Source organism: Salmo salar, chromosome ssa02, assembly GCF_905237065.1.
Source record: "Salmo salar chromosome ssa02, Ssal_v3.1, whole genome shotgun sequence".
In the NCBI taxonomy this organism is placed as follows: domain Eukaryota; kingdom Metazoa; phylum Chordata; class Actinopteri; order Salmoniformes; family Salmonidae; genus Salmo; species Salmo salar.
Window position 1 is genome coordinate 81448791 of NC_059443.1, and position 22282 is coordinate 81471072.

Genomic DNA, 22282 nt, shown 5'->3' on the forward strand with positions numbered 1-22282 from the left:
TGTGTGTGTAATGTGTGCGTGTGTGTGTGTGTGTGTGTAATGTGTGTGTGTGTGTGTGTGTGTGTGTGATAGTTAATGTGAAGAGAAGCAGCAGGGCTGTCATACAGAGCATAACAACAGATGAAACATCACTACTTCACTGAGAGAGGACAGAGTAGACTAGGTTTCACTAGTTATTGTTCTAGAGCTAACTACTTTAGTGTTGAGGTTCTAGAGCTAAGTATTTTAGTGTTCTAGTTCTAGAGCTAACTACTTTAGTGTTCTAGTTCTAGAGCTAACTACTTTAGTGTTCTAGTTCTAGAGCTAACTACTTTAGTGTTCTAGTTCTAGAGCTAAGTATTTTAGTGTTCTAGTTCTAGAGCTAACTACTTTAGTGTTCTAGAGCTAAGTAATTCCGTGTTCTAGTTCTAGTGCTAACTACTTTAGTGTTCTAGTTCTAGAGCTAACTACTTTAGTGTTCTAGTTCTAGAGCTAACTACTTTAGTGTTCTAGTTCTAGAGCTAAGTATTTTAGTGTTCTAGTTCTAGAGCTAACTACTTTAGTGTTCTAGAGCTAAATAATTTTGTGTTCTAGTTCTAGAGCTAACTACTTTAGTGTTCTAGTTCTAGAGCTAAGTATTTTAGTGTTCTAGTTCTAGAGCTAACTACTTTAGTGTTCTAGTTCTAGAGCTAACTACTTTAGTGTTCTAGAGCTAAGTCATTTTGTGTTCTAGTTCTAGTGCTAAGTACTTTAGTGTTCTAGTTCTAGAGCTAACTACTTTAGTGTTCTAGAGCTAAATAATTTTGTGTTCTAGTTCTAGAGCTAACTACTTTAGTGTTCTAGTTCTAGAGCTAACTACTTTAGTGTTCTAGAGCTAAGTCATTTTGTGTTCTAGTTCTAGAGCTAAGTTCTTTAGTGTTCTAGAGCTAAGTAATTTCGTGTTCTAGTTCTAGAGCTAAATACTTTAGTGTTCTAGAGCTTAGTAATTTTGTGTTCTAGTTCTAGAGCTAAGTACTTTAGTATTCTAGAGCTAAGTACTTTAGTATTCTAGAGCTAAGTACTTTAGTATTCTAGAGCTAAGTACTTTAGTGTTCTATTTCTAGAGCTAACTACTTTAGTGTTCTAGTTCTTGAGCTAAGTACTTTAGTATTCTAGAGCTAAGTACTTTAGTGTTCTAGTTCTAGAGCTAAGTACTTTAGTGTTCTAGAGCTAAGTACTTTAGTGTTCTAGTTCTAGAGCTAAGTACTTTAGTAGTTCTAGAGCTAAGTACTTTAGTGTTCTAGAGCTAAGTACTTTAGTGTTCTAGAGCTAAGTACTTTAGTGTTCTAGTTCTAGAGCTAAGTACTTTAGTGTTCTAGAGCTAACTACCTTAGTGTTCTAGTTCAAGAGCTAAGTACTTTAGTGTTCTAGAGCTAAGTCATTTGTGTTCTAGTTCTAGAGCTAAGTACTTTAGTGTTCTAGAGCTAAGTACTTTAGTGTTCTAGTTCTAGAGCTAAGTAATTTAGTGTTCTAGTTCTAGAGCTAAGTACTTTAGTGTTCTAGTTCTAGAGCTAACTACTTTAGTGGTCTAGTTCTAGAGCTAAGTATTTTAGTGTTCTAGAGCTAAGTACTTTAGTGTTCTAGTTCTAGAGCTAATTACTTTAGTGTTGTAGTTCTAGAGATAAGTACTTTAGTGTTCTAGAGCTAGGTAATTTAGTGTTCCAGTGTTGTTAATCATTCATCTGTGTTGTTAAACATTTATCTGTGTTGTTAATCATTCATCTGTGTTGTTATTCATTCATCTGTGTTGCAACTCTTGTGCCGCGGTCCGCAAATGTAAGTTGTGGTTACTTTTTTCCTGTGGGAAACACTAATGTTATTTGTTGACTACTAGGAGTACAGTAATACTTCTGGCATTTCTGGAAAGCTCCAATTCTACCCTTGTCAAGGAAACCACTGTTATCTACCCCCCTTGACAGTTATAATGGGGAGAAAATCAGAGCTGTACATTGTTTAACCTGTAGCCAAGGCTTTATAGCCTATATGGTTAATTATGTCTGGTATTGGTTACTATCTGACACAATATCAATGTTGCCAGACAAGGTATACGAGGGGACAGTAGGCATAGATGGACAAGACTATCTGAATGTGCACATGATGGAAGTTAGAGGTCTGATATAAGTTAGAGGTCTGATATAAGTTAGAGGTCTGATATAAGTTAGAGGTCTGATATAAGTTAGAGGTCTGATATAAGTTAGAGGAATCCTAAATATTCATTATTTAATAAAACAATACACTGACTATTATGTTGTAGTTCTAGAGCAGTTTAGAGTTCTAGTGTTGTAGTTCTAGAGCAAAGTAGAGTTCCATTGTTCTTCTTCTCGACCAGAGTAGAGTTCCAGTGTTCTTGTTCTAGACCAGAGTAGAGTTCTGGTGTTGTAGTTCTACAGCAGGGTAGAGTTCTAGTGTTATAGTTCTAGAGACAGGTTCTAATGTTCTAGTGTTCTAGTTCCAGAGCAGAGTAGAGTTGAAGTGATGTAGTTCTAGTGGAAAGTAGAGTTATAGTGATCCAGTTCTAGAGCTGACTAGAGTCCTAGTGCTGTAGCTCTACAGTAAACCAGGTAAGAGTTCTAGTGTTCTAGTTCTAGAGCAGAGTAGTGTTCCAATTTTCTCATTCTAGACGAGAGTATAGTTCTAGTGTTGTAGTTCTAGAGTAGAATAGAGTTCTAGTGTTGTAGTTCTAGAGTAGAATAAGGTTCTAGTGTTGTAGTTCTAGAGCAAAGTAGAGTTCTAGTGTTGTAGTTCTAGAGTAGAATAGAGTTTTAGTGGTGTAGTTCTAGAGTAAAGTAGAATTCTAGTTCTAGAATAGAATAGAGTTTTAGTGGTGTAGTTCTAGAGTAAATTAAAGTTCCGGTGCTCTAGTTCTAGAACAGAGTAGAGTCCTAGTATAACAGTATAGCTTCCGTCCCTTTCCTCACCCCTACCTGGGCTTGAACCAGAGACCCTCTGCACACATAGACAACAGCCACCGCCGAAGCATCGTTACCCATCGCTCCACAAAAGCCACAGCCCTTGCAGAGCAAGGGGAACAACTACTTCAAGGTCTCAGAGCGAGTGACGTCACCGATTAAAACGCTATTAGCGCGCACCCCGCTAACTAGCTAGCCATTTCACATCGGTTACACTAGTGCTGTAGTTCTACAGTAAACCAGGTAAGAGTTCTAGTGTAATGTTCTAGTTCTTGAGCAGAGTAGAGGTCTAGGCTCTATTTTTGGCGGGTGCAAACGTTAGTTTGCAATTTCATCATGTAAAAACTGGTGCAGTGGTATTTTCCTGCTGTAACGGCAGGTTCTGCAATTTACCTGTCAGCTCGCTTGCGCTGAGGTGGGTGGGGTGGCAATATTTGAGGTGTGTCCTTAAAAACAGGTGCAGCGGTGATCATTTCATGAAGCGTCAATGGCAAGTTTTTTAAGACCCACAAAAAGCAGGTCTTAACGGTGACACAGTTGATGATTGTGTGTATTGTGAAGCACAGCCTATACACAGTTGATGATTGTGTGTATTGTGAAGCACAGCCTATACACAGTTGATGATGGCGTGTATTGTGAAGCACAGCCTATATACAGTTGATGATTGTGTGTATTGTGAAGCACAGCCTATACACAGTTGATGATGGTGTGTATTGTGAAGAACAGCCTATATACAGTTGATGATTGTGTGTATTGTGAAGCACAGCCTATACACAGTTGATGATTTGTGTATTCTGAAGCACAGCCTATACACAGTTGATGATTGTGTGTATTGTGAAGAACAGCCTATACACAGTTGATGATTGTGTGTATTGTGAAGCACAGCCTATACACAGTTGATGATTGTGTGTATTGTGAAGAACAGCCTATACACAGTTGATGATTGTGTGTATTGTGAAGAACAGCCTATACACAGTTGATGATTGTGTGTATTGTGAAGAACAGCCTATACACAGTTGATGATTGTGTGTGTATTGTGAAGCACAGCCTATACACAGTTGATGATTGTGTGTATTGTGAAGCACAGCCTATACACAGTTGATGATTGTGTGTATTGTGAAGAACAGCCTATACACAGTTGATGATTGTGTGTGTATTGTGAAGAACAGCCTATACACAGTTGATGATTGTGTGTGTATTGTGAAGCACAGCCTATACACAGTTGATGATTGTGTGTATTGTGAAGAACAGCCTATACACAGTTGATGATTGTGTGTATTGTGAAGAACAGCCTATACACAGTTGATGATTGTGTGTATTGTGAAGCACAGCCTATACACAGTTGATGATTGTGTGTATTGTGAAGAACAGCCTATACACAGTTGATGATTGTGTGTATTGTGACGCACAGCCTATACACAGTTGATGATTGTGTGTATTGTGAAGAACAGCCTATACACAGTGCCCATGGAAGGAGAGACGTGTCTTTTATGATGACTCATCTCCTATTTAGAAACACAAAATAAATATTGGTTTCTTGCCATTTCGCTTAATTGGATTAAGGGGGTTTTAAATGGTCTTCTGAGAGCAGCTTTGACACATCCTTTTGCCTTTTCATTATTCACAAGTCACATACCTGCATTTCACTTGTTCAAGTAGGCTATCCATCCCCCTTTTCAAAGAGCGCCCCTTGTCCAATTACCAAAGACAGGCTCGTCCAAACTCAGTCCTTCTATAATGCCATATCAACAGAAGATCGTTTTGAGAATCTGCCTCACATAGGCAACGCTACAACTGACAGGAACCTAGTACGTTGTATAGACGTTGTATAGACGTTCTATTGTGTAGACGTTGTATAGACGTTGTATAGACGTTATTCATAAACACATTTAGGCCTACGTGAGCACACAGTGCCATGGAACGAGAAAATACATTTAGTTCTAGAGCAGAGTTCTAGTGTTGTAGTTCTAGTGTATAGTTCTAGTGTTGTAGTTCTAGAGTATAGTTCTAGTGTTGTAGTTCTAGAGCAGAGTTCTAGTGTTGTAGTTCTAGAGTATAGTTCTAATGTTGTAGTTCTAGTGTATAGTTCTAGTGTTGTAGTTCTAGAGTATAGTTCTAGTGTTGTAGTTCTAGAGTATAGTTCTAGTGTTGTAGTTCTAGAGAAGGGTTCTAGTGTTGTAGTTCTAGAGTATAGTTCTAGTGTTGTAGTTCTAGAGAAGGGTTCTAGTGTTGTAGTTCTAGAGTATAGTTCTAGTGTTGTAGTTCTAGAGAAGGGTTCTAGTGTTGTAGTTCTAGAGCAGAGTTCTAGTGTTGTAGTTCTAGAGCAGAGTTATAGTGTTGTAGTTCTAGAGTATAGTTCTAGTGTTGTAGTTCTAGAGAAGGGTTCTAGTGTTGTAGTTCTAGAGAAGGGTTCTAGTGTTGTTGTTCTAGAGAAGGGTTCTAGTGTTGTAGTTCTAGAGCAGAGTTCTAGTGTTGTAGTTCTAGAGAAGGGTTCTAGTGTTGTAGTTCTAGAGTATAGTTCTAGTGTTGTAGTTCTACATTCTATGTTTGTTCTAATTTTTAGTGTTGTAGTTCTAGAGAAGGGTTCTAGTGTTGTAGTTCTAGAGCAGGGTTCTAGAGTACCAGTGTTCCATCTCACCTGTGATGATGCCGTTCTTGTCTTTAGGCTCTGCCCAGCTCACTCTCAGAGACGTGTCCAGGATCTCAGTGAAGCTCAAGTGACCCACCGGACCTGGTGCTGTACACACACACGCACGCACACCCAATCAATATCTATTGTACATGAATTATACCCACCGTTAACCCTGATACACACCCTACACCCAATCAATATCTATTGTACATGAATTATACCCACCGTTAACCCTGATACACACCCTACACCCAATCAATATCTATTGTACATGAATTATACCCACCGTTAACCCTGATACACACCCTACACCCAATCAATATCTATTGTACATGAATTATACCCACCGTTAACCCTGATACACACCCTACACCCAATCAATATCTATTGTACATGAATTATACCCTCCGTTAACCCTGATACACACCCTACACCCAATCAATATCTATTGTACATGAATTATACCCACCGTTAACCCTGATACACACCCTACACCCAATCAATATCTATTGTACATGAATTATACCCACCGTTAACCCTGATACACACCCTACACCCAATCAATATCTATTGTACATGAATTATACCCTCCGTTAACCCTGATACACACCCTACACCCAATCAATATCTATTGTACATGAATTATACCCACCGTTAACCCTGATACACACCCTACACCCAATCAATATCTATTGTACATGAATTATACCCACCGTTAACCCTGATACACACCCTACACCCAATCAATATCTATTGTACATGAATTATACCCACCGTTAACCCTGATACACACCCTACACCCAATCAATATCTATTGTACATGAATTATACCCACCGTTAACTCTGATACACACCCTACACCCAATCAATATCTATTGTACATGAATTATACCCTCCGTTAACCCTGATACACACCCTACACCCAATCAATACCTATTGTACATGAATTATACCCACCGTTAACCCTGATACACACCCTACACCCAATCAATATCTATTGTACATGAATTATACCCACCGTTAACCCTGATACACACCCTACACCCAATCAATATCTATTGTACATGAATTATACCCACCGTTAACCCTGATACACACCCTACACCCAATCAATATCTATTGTACATGAATTATACCCACCGTTAACCCTGATACACACCCTACACCCAATCAATATCTATTGTACAATACCCCAATCCCAGAGAGGGAGAGAGAAGGGCGGAGAGAAGGGCGATAGAGGGAGAGAGAAGAGGGAGAGAGAAGGGGGGAGAGAGGGAGAGAGAAGGGGGGAGAGAGGGAGAGAGGGAGAGAGAAGTGTGTGTGTGTGTGTGCGTACTGTCTTCGTGTGTCTGTAGCAGTATGGGAGGGCTCTTGGGTCCATCGCCAGGCGTGGTGAAGCAGAGGGCGGAGCCTAAATACCAGGTGTACTTCATGAGTCCAAATACCAATCCGGTGAGGCGGGAACCGGGGTAGTCGGGGGTGATGGTCACTATGGTTACAGCTTCGGGGGAGTGCTCCGGCCAGACTAGCAACTGAATGAGAGAGAGGGCAAGATAGAGGGGTGAGGGGAGAGAGAGAATAGAGAAGAGAAAGGAAAGAGAGAAGGGAGAAAGAGGGGAGAGAGGAGAGAGAGGGGAGAAAGAGAGGGGGAGAAAGAGAGGGGGAGGAGAGAGAGAGTGGGGAGATGTTTCAGAAAAACATGAACATACACATCCTGAACAATGTGGGCTAACCCTAACCTAACCTAAACTAAACCTAAACCTAAAACTGGGATAACCCTTACCCTAGGCTAACCCTAACTCTTACCCTGGGATAACCCTAACCCTGGGCTAACCCTAAAACTGGGATAACCCTAATCCTTACCCTCGGCTAACCCTAACCCTGGGCTAACCCTAAAACTGGGATAACCCTAATTGTTACCCTCAGCTAACCCTAACCCTAACCCTGAGCTAACCTTAACCCTAACCCTGTCTCTGGTTGATTGACTGTTTTCTACCTTGTATCTCTGGTTGATTGACTGTTTCTACCTTGTATCTCTGGTTGATTGACTGTTTCCTACCTTGTATCTCTGGTTGATTGACTGTTTCTACCTTGTATCTCTGGTTGATTGACTGTTTTCTACCTTGTATCTCTGGTTGATTGACTGTTTCTACCTTGTATCTCTGGTTGATTGACTGTTTCTACCTTGTATCTCTGGTTGATTGACTGTTTTCTACCTTGTATCTCTGGTTGATTGACTGTTTTCTACCTTGTATCTCTGGTTGATTGACTGTTTCTACCTTGTATCCCTGGTTGATCCCGTTGATGAACTGCTGAGGCGGAGGGTTCCAGGTGAATCTGATCGTGGAGGAGCTGACTGCTGTTACCTCTACAGCCTGAGGGGGCGCTGTGGGGACTAGAGAGACACAGAGAGAGACAGGAAGAGGACACGTCGGACACACACACTGCGGTTGCATCCCAACAACCTATAATTTCTCCTGAAGTGTGCACTTGTTCACTTCCATCCCTCATTTGAAAATAAATTACACTTCTAAGAAAATGATGTGAACTCCCTCTAGTGTAAACTCCCTCTAGTGTAAACTCCCTCTAATAATATAGCGTAAACTCCCTCTGGTGTAAACTCCCTCTATTAATATAGTGTAAACTCCCTCTGGTGGAAACTCCCTCTAGTGTAAACTCCCTCTAATAATATAGCGTAAACTCCCTCTAATAATATAGTGTAAACTCCCTCTAGTGTAAACTCCCTCTAATAATATGGCATAAACTCCCTCTAATAATATCATGTAAACTCCCTCTAGTGTAAACTCCCTCTAATAATATCGTGTAAACTTCCTCTAATAATATAGCGTACACTCCCTCTAATAATATAGTGTAAACTCCCTCTAGTGTAAAATCCCTCTAGTGTAAACTCCCTCTAGTGTAAACTCCCTCTATTAATATAGCGTAAACTCCCTCTAATAATATAGTGTAAACTCTCTCTAGTGTAAACTCCCTCTAGTGTAAACTCCCTCTATTAACATAGTGTAAACTCCCTCTATTAACATACTGTAAACTCCCTCTATTAACCTAGTGTAAACTCCCTCTATTAACATACTGTAAACTCCCTCTATTAACCTAGTGTAATCTCCCTCTATTAACCTAGTGTAAACTCCCTCTATTAACCTAGTGTAAACTCCCTCTATTATCATAGTGTAAACTCCCTCTATTAACCTAGTGCAATGAAAGTCTGATAGATATATTAAGAGGAAAAGGAGAGGTTTAATGGATGTTAAGATGTTCTCTCTCCCCTGCCATGCTGTGTCCTCTGGGGCCTCAGCAGCACTACTCTACTCCAGCACAGCAGCACAGTGGACACTACATCCTATCCTCAGGAGGCACCAGGAAGGGAAATCTTGCTCTACACCACTGAAGTGGGGTTGTCAAGCTCACAGTCATGAAGAGATCTGTGTGTGTGCATGTGTGTGTGTGTGTGTGTGTCCGGTTTACTGCGGCCCCTCTCATCAAACCACATTAATTTAATGAACAAGCTTCTCTCCCCAGCCTCTATACACCACCTCATCTAGAGTCACACTGAGTGTGTATAACTGTCTTTGGTAATGTTTTAATGGAGAGGGAACAATACCAGTTAGAACTAGATTTATTGATCTACTGCCCTTTCACTCACTCAGACTGACCTCTCTCTCTCTCTCTCTCTCTCTCTCTCTCTCTCTCTCTCTCTCTCTCTCTCTCTCTCTCTAATGGCAGTGTTATGGGCAAGGCAGGGTTAAGGAATGCAGTCATGGTCATTTTAACCAATCAGAGCCCAGACAAAGTTCAGTGGGTGTAACCCGTGTCAGTGTGTGTATGTATAGTCGGTGTGTGTGTGTGTGTACAGGGGATGTATTATCAGAATCTGACCACTCTGTTGTCTCAGAGAATGTTCCTGAAGCCCAGGCTTCTAAAGGTTCTCATTTCCACTATAAAATGTCTGACTTGATTGTATCAACTCCTACAAAAATGTCCATGAATGAAAATCCACATAATAACTCAAACTTCCTGTTGCTGCAAGATTACTTTCCCGCTGTGAGAATCAGGGTCAAATTAAAACTCCCTGTAGTGTGTACTCAGTAACAGCAGTACTATATTCCCCCAGGCCTGCAGCAGTGTATACTCAGTAACAGCAGTACTATATTCCCCCAGGCCTGCAGCAGTGTATAGTGTATATAGTGTATAGTACCTACCTCCCTGTAGTGTGTACTCAGTAACAACAGTACTATATTCCCCCAGGCCTGCAGCAGTGTATAGTGTATATAGTGTATAGTACCAACCTCCCTGTAGTGTGTACTCAGTAACAGCAGTACTATATTCCCCAAGGCCTGCAGCAGTGTATAGTGTATATAGTGTATAGTACCTACCTCCCTGTAGTGTGTACTCAGTAACAACAGTACTATATTCCCCGAGGCCTGCAGCAGTGTATAGTGTATATAGTGTATAGTACCTACCTCCCTGTAGTGTGTACTCAGTAACAGCAGTACTATATTCCCCCAGGCCTGCAGCAGTGTATAGTGTATATAGTGTATAGTACCTACCTCCCTGTAGTGTGTACTCAGTAACAACAGTACTATATTCCCCGAGGCCTGCAGCAGTGTAAGCAGCCAGTTGTATCTGATACTGAGTCCAGATAATGAGGTCTGATAGTAGACAGTAGTTAGTCTCTGGACTAGAGATATTCTTCTCTTGGTACTCTCCTGGTAGACCTGCCAGACGATACCTACACACACACACCACACACACACCCACGGTTTATTGGCGTGACGTAACAATGTACATATTGCCAAAACGTACTTTGGAAATTAAGTGATTCATTTAATAATAATAATCTAAATTGTCAACGGGACAATCAGTAACAACAATAATTAAGGGTCAAAATAGCCATACAATGGACAATACCAATGGCATAGAGGACATGGTCTCTCTCTCTCTCTCTCTCTCTCTCTCTCTCTCTCTCTCTCTCTCTCTCTCTCTCTCTCTCTCTCTCTCTCTCTCTCTCTCTCTCTCTCTCTCTCTCTCTCTCTCTAAAGAAACTCGACACTATTTACTATAGTGTACTGTAGGATACTGTAGTACTTACAGGCATCTACAGTATAATTACAGTAGTAAAAAAAAACTGTAGCATATACTATAAATCAAATGAAACCAAACTGTATTTGTCACATGTGCCGACAACAACCTTACCGTGAAATGCTTACAAAAAGCCCTTAACCAACAATGCAGTTCAAGAAGTAGAATTAAGAAAATTAAAATTAAAAATAATCAAAAAGTAACACAAGATAATGGCTTAACAATAATGGGGCTATAAACAGGGGGTATTATAGTAACTAATGTAGTGTTTTTGCAGATTGTAGAATACTGTAGTATTTATAGGTATCTATGGTATACTTACTGTAATAAAAGAAAACTGTAACATATACTATAGTAACTAATGTAGTGTTTTTGTTGCATTATCTTTGACATAGAATTGGAGGCTTTTTACTTGAGGAAACCTACTGGAGAAAAACTTAAAGGACACATTTTCCACATAGCCTGTCTGTAGGGAGGACTGGGGTCTTTACTATAACCTGTCTGTAGGGAGGACTGGGGTCTTTACTATAACCTGTCTGTAGGGAGGACTGGGGTCTTTACTATAACCTGTCTGTAGGGAGGACTGGGGTCTTTACTATAACCTGTCTGTAGGGAGGACTGGGGTCTTTACTATAACCTGTCTGTAGGGAGGACTGGGGTCTTTACTATAACCTGTCTGTAGGGAGGACTGGGGTCTTTACTATAACCTGTCTGTAGGGAGGACTGGGGTCTTTACTATAACCTGTCTGTAGGGAGGACTGGGGTCTTTACTATAACCTGTCTGTAGGGAGGACTGGGGTCTTTACTATAACCTGTCTGTAGGGAGGACTGGGGTCTTTACTATAACCTGTCTGTAGGGAGGACTGGGGTCTTTACTATAACCTGTCTGTAGGGAGGACTGGGGTCTTTACTATAACCTGTCTGTAGGGAGGACTGGGGTCTTTACTATAACCTGTAGGTTTCTCACTTATGGGTGGCACACATTTGGATATGTGGAAGGGGAATGGGAAAGGCATATGCAAATTAAATACTGTAGTAAAAAATAAGTTTCGTGTTTTTGCCGACATTACAGTAGTTTTTACTCCATTGTTTTTTGGGGGGATAATACTGTAGTATTTACTATCTACTGCATCTAGCTCCAACACTCGTACCCCTCCTACCTGAGTACGTATCCTCGGAGCACTCCATTGAGCTGTGGTTCTGGGGGAGGCTGCCACTGGACCATGATAGACTGGTTGGTCCGACCCGACGCTACCATGTTCTTAGGAGGAGCACTGGGAGCCTCCTCTCTCAGCATCAATCTGGGAGGACACAAACACAACAGATTTTAGATGTACCGATTCCATGGCACACACATACCAGTCAAAAGTTTGGACACACCTACTCATTCAAAGGTTTTTCTTTATTTTCAATATTTTCTACATTGTAGAATAATAGTAAAGACATCAAAACTATGAAATAACACTCATGGAATCATGTAGTAACCACAAATGTGTTAAAATAAAAAAAACATTTTATATTCTTCAAAGTAGCAACCCTTTGCCTTGATGACAGCTTTGCACACTATAACCACAAGGCCTCTGAGTTGGGTATTGGTAGAGGACTCTCTAACCACAAGGCCTCTGAGTTGGGTATTGGTAGAGGACTCTCTAACTACAAGGCCTCTGAGTTGGGTATTGGTAGAGGACTCTAACTACAAGGCCTCTGAGTTGGGTATTGGTAGAGGACTCTCTAACCACAAGGCCTCTGAGTTGGGTATTGGTAGAGGACTCTCTAACTACAAGGCCTCTGAGTTGGGTATTGGTAGAGGACTCTAACTACAAGGCCTCTGAGTTGGGTATTGGTAGAGGACTCTAACTACAAGGCCTCTGAGTTGGGTATTGGTAGAGGACTCTAACTACAAGGCCTCTGAGTTGGGTATTGGTAGAGGACTCTCTAACCACAAGGCCTCTGAGTTGGGTATTGGTAGAGGACTCTCTAACCACAAGGCCTCTGAGTTGGGTATTGGTAGAGGACTCTCTAACCACAAGGCCTCTGAGTTGGGTATTGGTAGAGGACTCTCTAACCACAAGGCCTCTGAGTTGGGTATTGGTAGAGGACTCTCTAACTACAAGGCCTCTGAGTTGGGTATTGGTAGAGGACTCTCAGTGCAGTGTGTCTTTAATAGATAAATCAGTATTTGTTAGGATGACAGCAGCTCTCCATCTCTTTCTCCATCCACCCCTCTCTCTCCATCCATCATCTCTCTATCCACCCCTCTCTCTCTCTATCCATCCTCTCTCATCCCTCTCTCTCCAACCTCTTCTCTCCATCTCTAATCAGTAATTTAGGCTCCTCCGCCCCACGTTGTTTTTCAAGTAACTTTGGCTGGGCCGTTAACACACAAACACACAGTTTTGAGCCGGTCCATTCCACTGTGTTAAGCATCTCTCGCCCTAACCACACTGTTGAGCCGGTCCATTCCACTGTGTTAAGCATCTCTCGCCCTAACCACACTGTTGAGCCGCTCCATTCCACTGTGTTAGGCGTCTCTCGCCCTAACCACACTGTTGAGCCGGTCCATTCCACTGTGTTAAGCGTCTCTCACCCTAACCACACTGTTGAGCCGGTCCATTCCACTGTGTTAAGCGTCTCTCACCCTAACCACAGTGTTCAGCAGGTCCATTCCACTGTGTTAAGCGTCTCTCACCCTAACCACAGTGTTCAGCCGGTCCATTCCACTGTGTTAAGCGTCTCTCACCCTAACCACAGTGTTCAGCCGGTCCATTCCACTGTGTTAAGCGTCTCTCACCCTAACCACAGTGTTCAGCCGGTCCATTCCACTGTGTTAAGCGTCTCTCACCCTAACCACAGTGTTCAGCCGGTCCATTCCACAGTGTTAAGCGTTTCTCACCCTAACCACAGTGTTCTGCCGGTCCATTCCACTGTGTTAAGCGTCTCTCACCCTAACCACAGTGTTCTGCCGGTCCATTCCACTGTGTTAAGCGTCTCTCACCCTAACCACAGTGTTCTGCCGGTCCATTCCACTGTGTTAAGCATCTCTCACCCTAACCACAGTGTTGTGCCGGTCCATTCCACTGTATTAAGCGTCTCTCACAGCCATATGGCAAACACCCCGTTTCAGCTTTAGGACTGTCTAATTTCTCTGATGGCCCTTTTCCCTCCCTGGATTACATTTACAGATTTATTTTACATTCAGTAAGAGTCTCACTGTCTCTGTCTCTCTGTGTGTCTTTCTCTCTCTCTGTCTCTCTTTCGCTCCCTCTCTCACCATCCCTCTCCCTAAATCTATCTCTCCCTCTCTCCCCTCTCTCTCTCCCTCCCCCTCTCCCTCTCTCTCCATCCCTCTCTAAATCTATCTCTCCCTCTCTCCCTAAATCTATCTCTCCCTCTCTCCCTAAATCTATCTCTCCCTCTCTCTGTCTTGGGCTCTCTCTTTTCTCTCTCTCTCCCACCATCCCCCTCTTTAAGCAGCTGAGCGATTCTCCATAAGCTTTTTAGACATTAACCATAGCATGTTAATCTGTGTGTGTGTGTGCGTGTGCACGTGTGTGTGTGCAGATGTGTGTGTGCACATGTGTGTGTGTGTGTGTGTGCACGTGTGTGTGTGTGTGTGTGTGTGTGTGTGTGTGTGTGTGTGTGTGTGTGTGTGAGTTTGTATGAGTAAGTGTAGGTGTGTGTGGGTGTGTGTGTAAGAGAGAGAGAGAGTGTGTGTGTGTGTGTGTGTGTGTGTGTGTGTGTGTGTGTGTGTGTGTGTGTGTGTGTAAGAGAGGGAGAAAGGTGTTTGTTAGACTGGATGTGTGAGGCAGGTTGGTGATGTGTTGCTATGTGATACAGACCAGTAGCTTTACAGCTGAGGCTATACTTCTACTACATTACATTATACACACACTCAGCTTTTTTACATTTATTTTTACCTAACCCCTAACCCTCAACCTAAACCTAACCTTAACCCTTAAACCTAAAATAGCATTTTAACAAATTCAGGACATGGTAAAAGTCCTGACTTTTAAAATGTCATTATTTTCCTGTCAGGACATTATGCTGACTTGTCAGGACATTATAGTGGCTTGTCAGGACATTATGCCTACTTGTCAGGACATTCTGGTGACTTGTTAGGACATTATGCTGACTTGTCAGGACATTATAGTGGCTTGTCAGTACATTATGCTGACTTGTCAGGACATTCTAGTGACTTGTAAAGACATTATGCTGACTTGTCAGGACATTCTAGTGACTTGTCAGTACATTCTAGTGACTTGTCAGGACATTCTGTTGACTTGTCAGGACATTCTAGTGACTTGTCAGTACATTCCAGTGACTTGTCAGTACATTCTAGTGACTTGTCAAGACATTCTGGTGACTTGTCAAGACATTCTGGTGACTTGTCAAGACATTCTGGTGACTTGTCAAGACATTCTGGTGACTTGTCAGGACATTCTGCTGACTTGTCAGGACATTCTAGTGACTTGTCAGGACATTCTAGTGACTTGTCAGGACATTCTAGTGACTTGTCAGGATATTATGCTGACTTGTCAGGACATTATAGTGGCTTGTCAGGACATTATGCTGACTTGTCAGGATATTCTAGTGACTTGTCAGGACATTATGCTGACTTGTCAGGACATTCTAGTGACTTGTCAGGACATTATGCTGACTTGTCAGGACATTCTAGTGACTTGTCAGTACATTATGCTGACTTGTCAGGACATTATGCTGACTTGTCAGGACATTATGCTGACTTGTCAGGACATTCTAGTGACTTGTCAGGACATTCTAGTGACTTGTCAGGACATTCTAGTGACTTGTCAGGACATTCTAGTGACTTGTCAGGACATTATGCTGACTTGTCAAGACATTCTAGTGACTTGTCAGGACATTCTAGTGACTTGTCAGGACATTATGCTGACTTGTCAGGACATTATAGTGGCTTGTCAGGACATTATGCTAACTTGTCAGGACATTATAGTGGCTTGTCAGGACATTATGCTGACTTGTCAGGACATTATGCTGACTTGTCAGGACATTCTAGGGACTTGTCAGTACATTCTAGTGACTTGTCAGGACATTATGCTAACTTGTCAGGACATTATAGTGGCTTGTCAGGACATTATGCTGACTTGTCAGGACATTCTAGGGACTTGTCAGGACATTCTAGTGACTTGTCAGGACATTCTAGTGACTTGTCAGGACATTCTGCTGACTTTTTCAGGACATTCTGCTGACTTGTCAGGACATTCTGCTGACTTTTTCAGGACATTCTGCTGACTTGTCAGGACATTCTGCTGACTTATCAGGACATTCTAGTGACTTGTCAGGACATTCAGTGGCAGTGGCACCGCAGACACTGATGGTGGATGGTGTATAGTGGAGGTGGATGGTGTATAGTGGAGGTGGATGGTGTATAGTGGAGGTGGATGGTGTATAGTGGAGGTGGATGGTGTATAATGGAGGTGGATGGTGTATAATGGAGGTGGATGGTGGATGGTGTATAATGGAGGTGGATGGTGTATAATGGAGGTGGATGGTGGATAATGGAGGTGGATGGTGTATAATGGAGGTGGATGGTGTATAATGAGGTGGATGGGGGATGGTGTATAATGGAGGTGTATACTGGTGGTAGATGGTGTATACTGGTGGTAGATGGTGTATACTGGAGGTGGATGGTGTATAGTGGAGGTGGATGGTGTATAGTGGAGGTGGATGGGGTATAGTGGAGGTGGAGGGTGTATAATGGAGGTGGATGGGGTATAGTGGAGGCGGATGGGGTATAGTGGAGGCGGATGGGGTATAGTGGAGGCGGATGGGGTATAGTGGAGGCGGATGGTGTATAGTGGAGGCGGATGGTGTATAGTGGAGGCGGATGGGGTATAGTGGAGGCGGAAGGTGTATACTGGAGGTGGATGGAGTATAGTGGAGGTGGATGGGGTATACTGGAGGTGGATGGTGTATACTGGAGGTGGATGGGGTATACTGGAGGTGGATGGTGTATACTGGAGGTGGATGGTGTATAATGGAGGTGGATGGTGTATAGTGGAGGTGGATGGTGTATAGTGGAGGTGGATGGTGTATAGTGGAGGTGGATGGGGTATAGTGGAGGTGGATGGGGTATAGTGGAGGTGGATGGGGTATAGTGGAGGTGGATGGGGTATGGTGGAGGTGGATGGTGTATAGTGGAGGTGGATGGTGTATAGTGGAGGTGGATGGGTATAGTGGAGGTGGATGGGTATAGTGGAGGTGGATGGTGTATAGTGGAGGTGGATGGTGTATAGTGGAGGTGGATGGGGTATAGTGGAGGTGGATGGGGTATACTGGAGGTGGATGGGGTATACTGGAGGTGGATGGGGTATACTGGAGGTGGATGGGGTATACTGGAGGTGGATGGGGTATACTGGAGGTGGATGGTGTATACTTGAGGTGGATGGTGTATACTGGAGGTGGATGGTGTATACTGGAGGTGGATGGGGTATAGTGGAGGTGGAAGGTGTATAGTGGAGGTGGAAGGTGTATAGTGGAGGTGGATGGGGTATAGTGGAGGTGGATGGGGTATAGTGGAGGTGGATGGGGTATAGTGGAGGTGGATGGGGTATACTGGAGGTGGATGGTGTATACTGGAGGTGGATGGTGTATAGTGGAGGTGGATGGGGTATACTGGAGGTGGATGGTGTATACTGGAGGTGGATGGTGTATACTGGAGGTGGATGGGGTATACTGGAGGTGGATGGGGTATACTGGAGGTGGAAGGTGTATACTGGAGGTGGATGGTGTATAGTGGAGGTGGATGGGGTATACTGGAGGTGGATGGTGTATACTGGAGGTGGATGGTGTATAATGGAGGTGGATGGTGTATAGTGGAGGTGGATGGGGTATAGTGGAGGTGGATGGGGTATAGTGGAGGTGGATGGGGTATAGTGGAGGTGGATGGTGTATAGTGGAGGTGGATGGTGTATAGTGGAGGTGGATGGTGTATAGTGGAGGTGGATGGTGTATAGTGGAGGTGGATGGGGTACAGTGGAGGTGGATGGGGTATAGTGGAGGTGGATGGGGTATACTGGAGGTGGATGGTGTATAGTGGAGGTGGATGGAGTATAGTGGAGGTGGATGGAGTATACTGGAGGTGGATGGTGTATAGTGGAGGTGGATGGTGTATAGTGGAGGTGGATGGTGTATAGTGGAGGTGGATGGTGTATAGTGGAGGTGGATGGTGTATAGTGGAGGTGGATGGTGTATAGTGGAGGTGGATGGTGTATAGTGGATGGGCACCTGACCACTGGCGGTAGTAGTTCACCCAGAGCTTCTGACTTTACATTTTTTAAATACTAGATATCTCTGTCGCTCTCTCACAGTCTCAGTCATATGAAAACACTGTGTTTGTGTGTATTTGTGTGTGTGTGTGTGTGTGTGTGTGTGTGTGTGTGTGTGTGTGTGTGTGTGTGTGTGTGACCTTGGTCTGTGGAGGGTGGAAGCGTTGCAGCTGAAGCCAGATGCTACCTCGTTACCGATGGCAACCCACACCAGGGAAACGAGCGTTCAACAACATTAGACACAGAAAGAATGTCTACAGTTTGTGTGCGTGCATAGCATGTAGCACTCTGCTAAAGATTGATGGGAGAGGGAGGGGGAGGGGGGGAGGGAGAAGGAAAGGGAGAGAGAGAGGGAGAGAGAGGGGGAGAGGGAGAAAGCGAGGGAGAGGGACGGAAGGAGGGGGAGAGGGAGAGGGAGGGGGCGAGGGAAGGAGGCAGAGAGAGAAGGACAGAGATTGAAAGTAATTTTAAGTCATTTTAAAAGTAGTTTCTTTTAAACCAAAATGAAAAGGTTTGAGAGTTCCACTCCTCAGCCCTGTGTCCTGATTTATCTGCCATTTATGCAGATTCCTTCCCTGTAAATGGTTTCTCTTTTACCATGTTAGTGGTGTGTCTGTGTGTGTGTGTGTGTGTGTGGTAATTGGCTACTTCAATGAGGTTTCTCAGTTTGGAGGAAATCTGGGGTCCTTTGATCAGACAGGGACTCTCCTTGGACACCTTGACTCTATTGACCCCATGCCTCCATGGAGACCGTTGCCGTAACGACTCCCTGATCACCCAGAGAGACAGAGAGAGAGAGAAATAAGAAATGTAATGTTTTCTTGGTGTGATGAAGTCTAACAGCAGACTGTAGTGTGACATCATCCAGTCTGACAGTGGACTATAGTGACATCATCTAGTCTAACAGCAGACTGTAGTGTGACATCATCTAGTCTAACAGTGGATTGTAGTGTGACATCATCCAGTCTAACAGTGGACTGTAGTGTGACATCATCTAGTCTAACAGCAGACTGTATTGTGACATCATCCAGTCTAAAAATGAACTGTAGTGTGACATCATCCAGTCTAACAGTGGACTGTAGTGTGACATCATGTAGTCTAACAGTGGACTGTAGTGACATCATCTAGTCTAACAGTGGACTGTAGTGACATCATCTAGTCTAACAGTGGACTGTAGTGACATCATCTAGTCTAACAGTGGACTGTAGTGTGACATCATCTAGTCTAACAGTGGACTGTAGTGACATCATCTAGTCTTAACGGTGGACTGTAGTGACATCATCTAGTCTAACAGTGGACTGTAGTGACATCATCTAGTCTAACAGTGGACTGTAGTGACATCATCTAGTCTAACAGTGGACTGTAGTGACATCATCTAGTCTAACAGTGGACTGTAGTGACATCATCTAGTCTAACAGTGGACTGTAGTGACATCATCTAGTCTAACAGAGGACTGTAGTGACATCATCTAGTCTAACAGTGGACTGTAGTGACATCATCTAGTCTACTGGAGGTGTTCCTACTTTAATAAGGGCTTTGATTCATCAATATTACCTACTAGTTTATAACACTTTTTTCTCTCTCTCTCTCTCTCTCTCTCTCTCTCTCTCTCTCTCTCTCTCTCTCTCTCTCTACCTCTCTCTACCTCTCTCTACCTCTCTCTACCTCTCTCTACCTCTCTCTCACCTCTCTCTACCTCTCTCTCTACCTCTCTCTACCTCTCTCTACCTCTCTCTCACCTCTCTCTACCTCTCTTCTCTCTCTCTCTCTCTACCTCTCTCTACCTCTCTCTACCTCTCTCTACCTCTCTTCTCTCTCTCTCTCTCTCTACGTCTCTTCTCTCTCTCTACGTCTCTTCTCTCTCTCTACGTCTCTTCTCTCTCTACGTCTCTTCTCTCTCTCACGTCTCTTCTCTCTCTCTCTACTACGTCTCTTCTCTCTCTCTCTACGTCTCTTCTCTCTCTCTCTACGTCTCTTCTCTCTCTACGTCTCTTCTCTCTCTCTCTCTACGTCTCTTCTCTCTCTCTCTACGTCTCTTCTCTCTCTCTCTACGTCTCTTCTCTCTCTCTCTACGTCTCTTCTCTCTCTCTCTACGTCTCTTCTCTCTCTCTACCTCTACCGCTGTCTCTCTTCTTGCTCTCTCTCTCTCTCTCTCTCTACCTCTCTCTCTCTCTACCTCTCTCTCTACCTCTCTCTCTCTCTACCTCTCTCTACCTCTCTCTACCTCTCTCTCTCTCTCTACCTCTCTCTCTCTCTCTACCTCTCTCTCTCTCTCTCTACCTCTCTCTCTCTCTACCTCTCTCTCTCTCTACCTCCCTCTCTCTCTCTCTCTCTCTGTCTGCTGAACAGATTACAACGTGTGTGTAGAAAATGAGAAACACATATTATTGTATTTCTGTCAGTTATTTCTGGACTCAAACTGTCTGGTTAAAGCAGCTGGACACTAATAATGACATAGATATATGGGACGATAGAGAGACAGAGAGAGAGAGATTTAGGGAGAGGAGGGGAGAAAAAGAGGGAGAGAGAGAGATTTAGGGAGAGGAGGGGAGAGAAAGGGGGAGAGAGAGAGATTTAGGGAGAGGAGGGGAGAGAAAGGGGGAGAGAGAGAGAGATTTAGGGAGAGGGATGGAGAGAAAGGGGGAGAGAGAGAGAGAGATGTAGGGAGAGGGATGGAGAGAAAGGGGGAGAGAGAGAGAGAAAGAGATGTAGGGAGAGGGATGGAGAGAAAGGGGGAGAGAGAGATGTAGGGAGAGGGATGGAGAGAAAGGGGGAGAGAGAGAGAGATGTAGGGAGAGGGATGGAGAGAAAGGGGAAGAGAGAGAGAGAGAGATGTAGGGAGAGGGATGGAGAGAAAGGGGGAGAGATAGAGGGAAAGAAAAACAGATAAGATGAGACTGATAGTAGGAATCGAACCCAAGGCTGTAGTGGCGCCTCAGCACTGCAGTGCCTTAGACTGCTGGGCCACTAGGGAGGCTACTATTTTCATCAATATCGTCTGTTGACTGAGCATATGAAGAATAAATAGACATAACGATAGAGAGAGATGGAGGAGAGAGAGAGATGGAGGAGAGAGAGAAGTGAGAGATGGAGGAGAGAGAGATGGAGGAGAGAGAGAGATGGAGGAGAGAGAGAGATAGAGTGAGATGGAGGAGAGAGAGAAGTGAGAGAGAGAGAGAAGTGAGAGAGATGGAGGAGAGAGAGAAGTGAGAGAGAGAGAGAAGTGAGAGAGAGAGAGAAGTGAGAGAGATGGAGGAGAGAGAGAAGTGAGAGAGATGGAGGAGAGAGAGGTGAGAGAGAGAGGGAGAGAGAGAGAGAGAGAGAGAGAGAGAGAGAGAAGTGAGAGAGATGGAGGAGAGAGAGATGGAGAAGAGAGATAGCTGGGTTGGTGTTTTGGTGAGAATGAGTGTTACATGCACCTCACTGAAATGGTCTTACACACACACACACACACACACACACACACACACACACACACACACACACACACACACACACACACACACACACACACACACACACACACACACACACACAGAAGCCTCAGTATCGTTCTGATGAATATAAATTGCTCATTTCAGAGTAAATGTGTCCCAAACAAAATACCTCCCTGCCTCTCTCCTCTCTTTCTCTCTCCCCCCTTTACCCTCTCCTCTCCCTTCTCCTCCCTCCTCCCCCTCTCCTCTCTTTCTCTCTCCTCCCTTTTCCCTCCCCTGATCCCTCTCCTCTCCTCTCCTCTCTCCTCCTCTCTACGTGTGTATGTGTGTCTGTGTCTATGTGTGTCTGTGTGACTGTCTGTGTCTATGTGTGTCTGTGTATAATGTGTGTCTGTGTCTATGTGTGTCTGTGTGACTGTCTGTGTCTATGTGTGTCTGTGTATAATGTGTGTCTGTGTCTATGTGTGTCTGTGTGACTGTCTGTGTCTATGTGTGTCTGTGTGACTGTCTGTGTCTATGGGTGTCTGTGTATAATGTGTGTCTGTGTCTATGTGTGTCTGTGTTACTGTCTGTGTCTATGTGTGTCTGTGTGACTGTCTGTGTCTATGTGTGTCTGTGTATAATGTGTGTCTGTGACTGTCTGTGTGTGTGTTAGTCCCGCCCTTACCTCTGTGTCTCGCCGCTGTATTGGCCGCGGCCCACTTGATTGACAGCGCAGAGTCTGAACTGATAGGTCCTGGCAGGGGTGAGTCCGCCCACCGTCACCTGTGTCACAGCAGGCCCCACCTCCGACGTGTACACCTTCCATGGAGAGTCTTACGAGACATGACATAAAGGGGTTATAACAGGACATAAAGTTCCTTGCTCAACGAACACAATCAA

At 43.8% G+C, this 22282-nt stretch overlaps 1 protein-coding gene across 4 annotated transcripts in view; it reads right to left on the reverse strand.

Moving 5' to 3' along the window:
* Positions 1 to 22282, reverse strand: part of LOC106594732 (protein sidekick-1) — a 438074-nt gene that overhangs the window by 109155 nt on the left and 306637 nt on the right. For 2 of the 4 annotated variants that reach the window (XM_045713026.1, XM_045713027.1), the window contains exons 15-20: positions 22068 to 22215; positions 11820 to 11960; positions 10128 to 10309; positions 7839 to 7954; positions 6896 to 7091; positions 5566 to 5664 (exon numbers count right to left, since the gene is read on the reverse strand). In XM_045713026.1, the coding sequence (XP_045568982.1) occupies positions 5566 to 5664; positions 6896 to 7091; positions 7839 to 7954; positions 10128 to 10309; positions 11820 to 11960; positions 22068 to 22215 (882 nt within the window). The other 2 variants (XM_045713029.1, XM_045713028.1) reach the window with 2 other exon arrangements.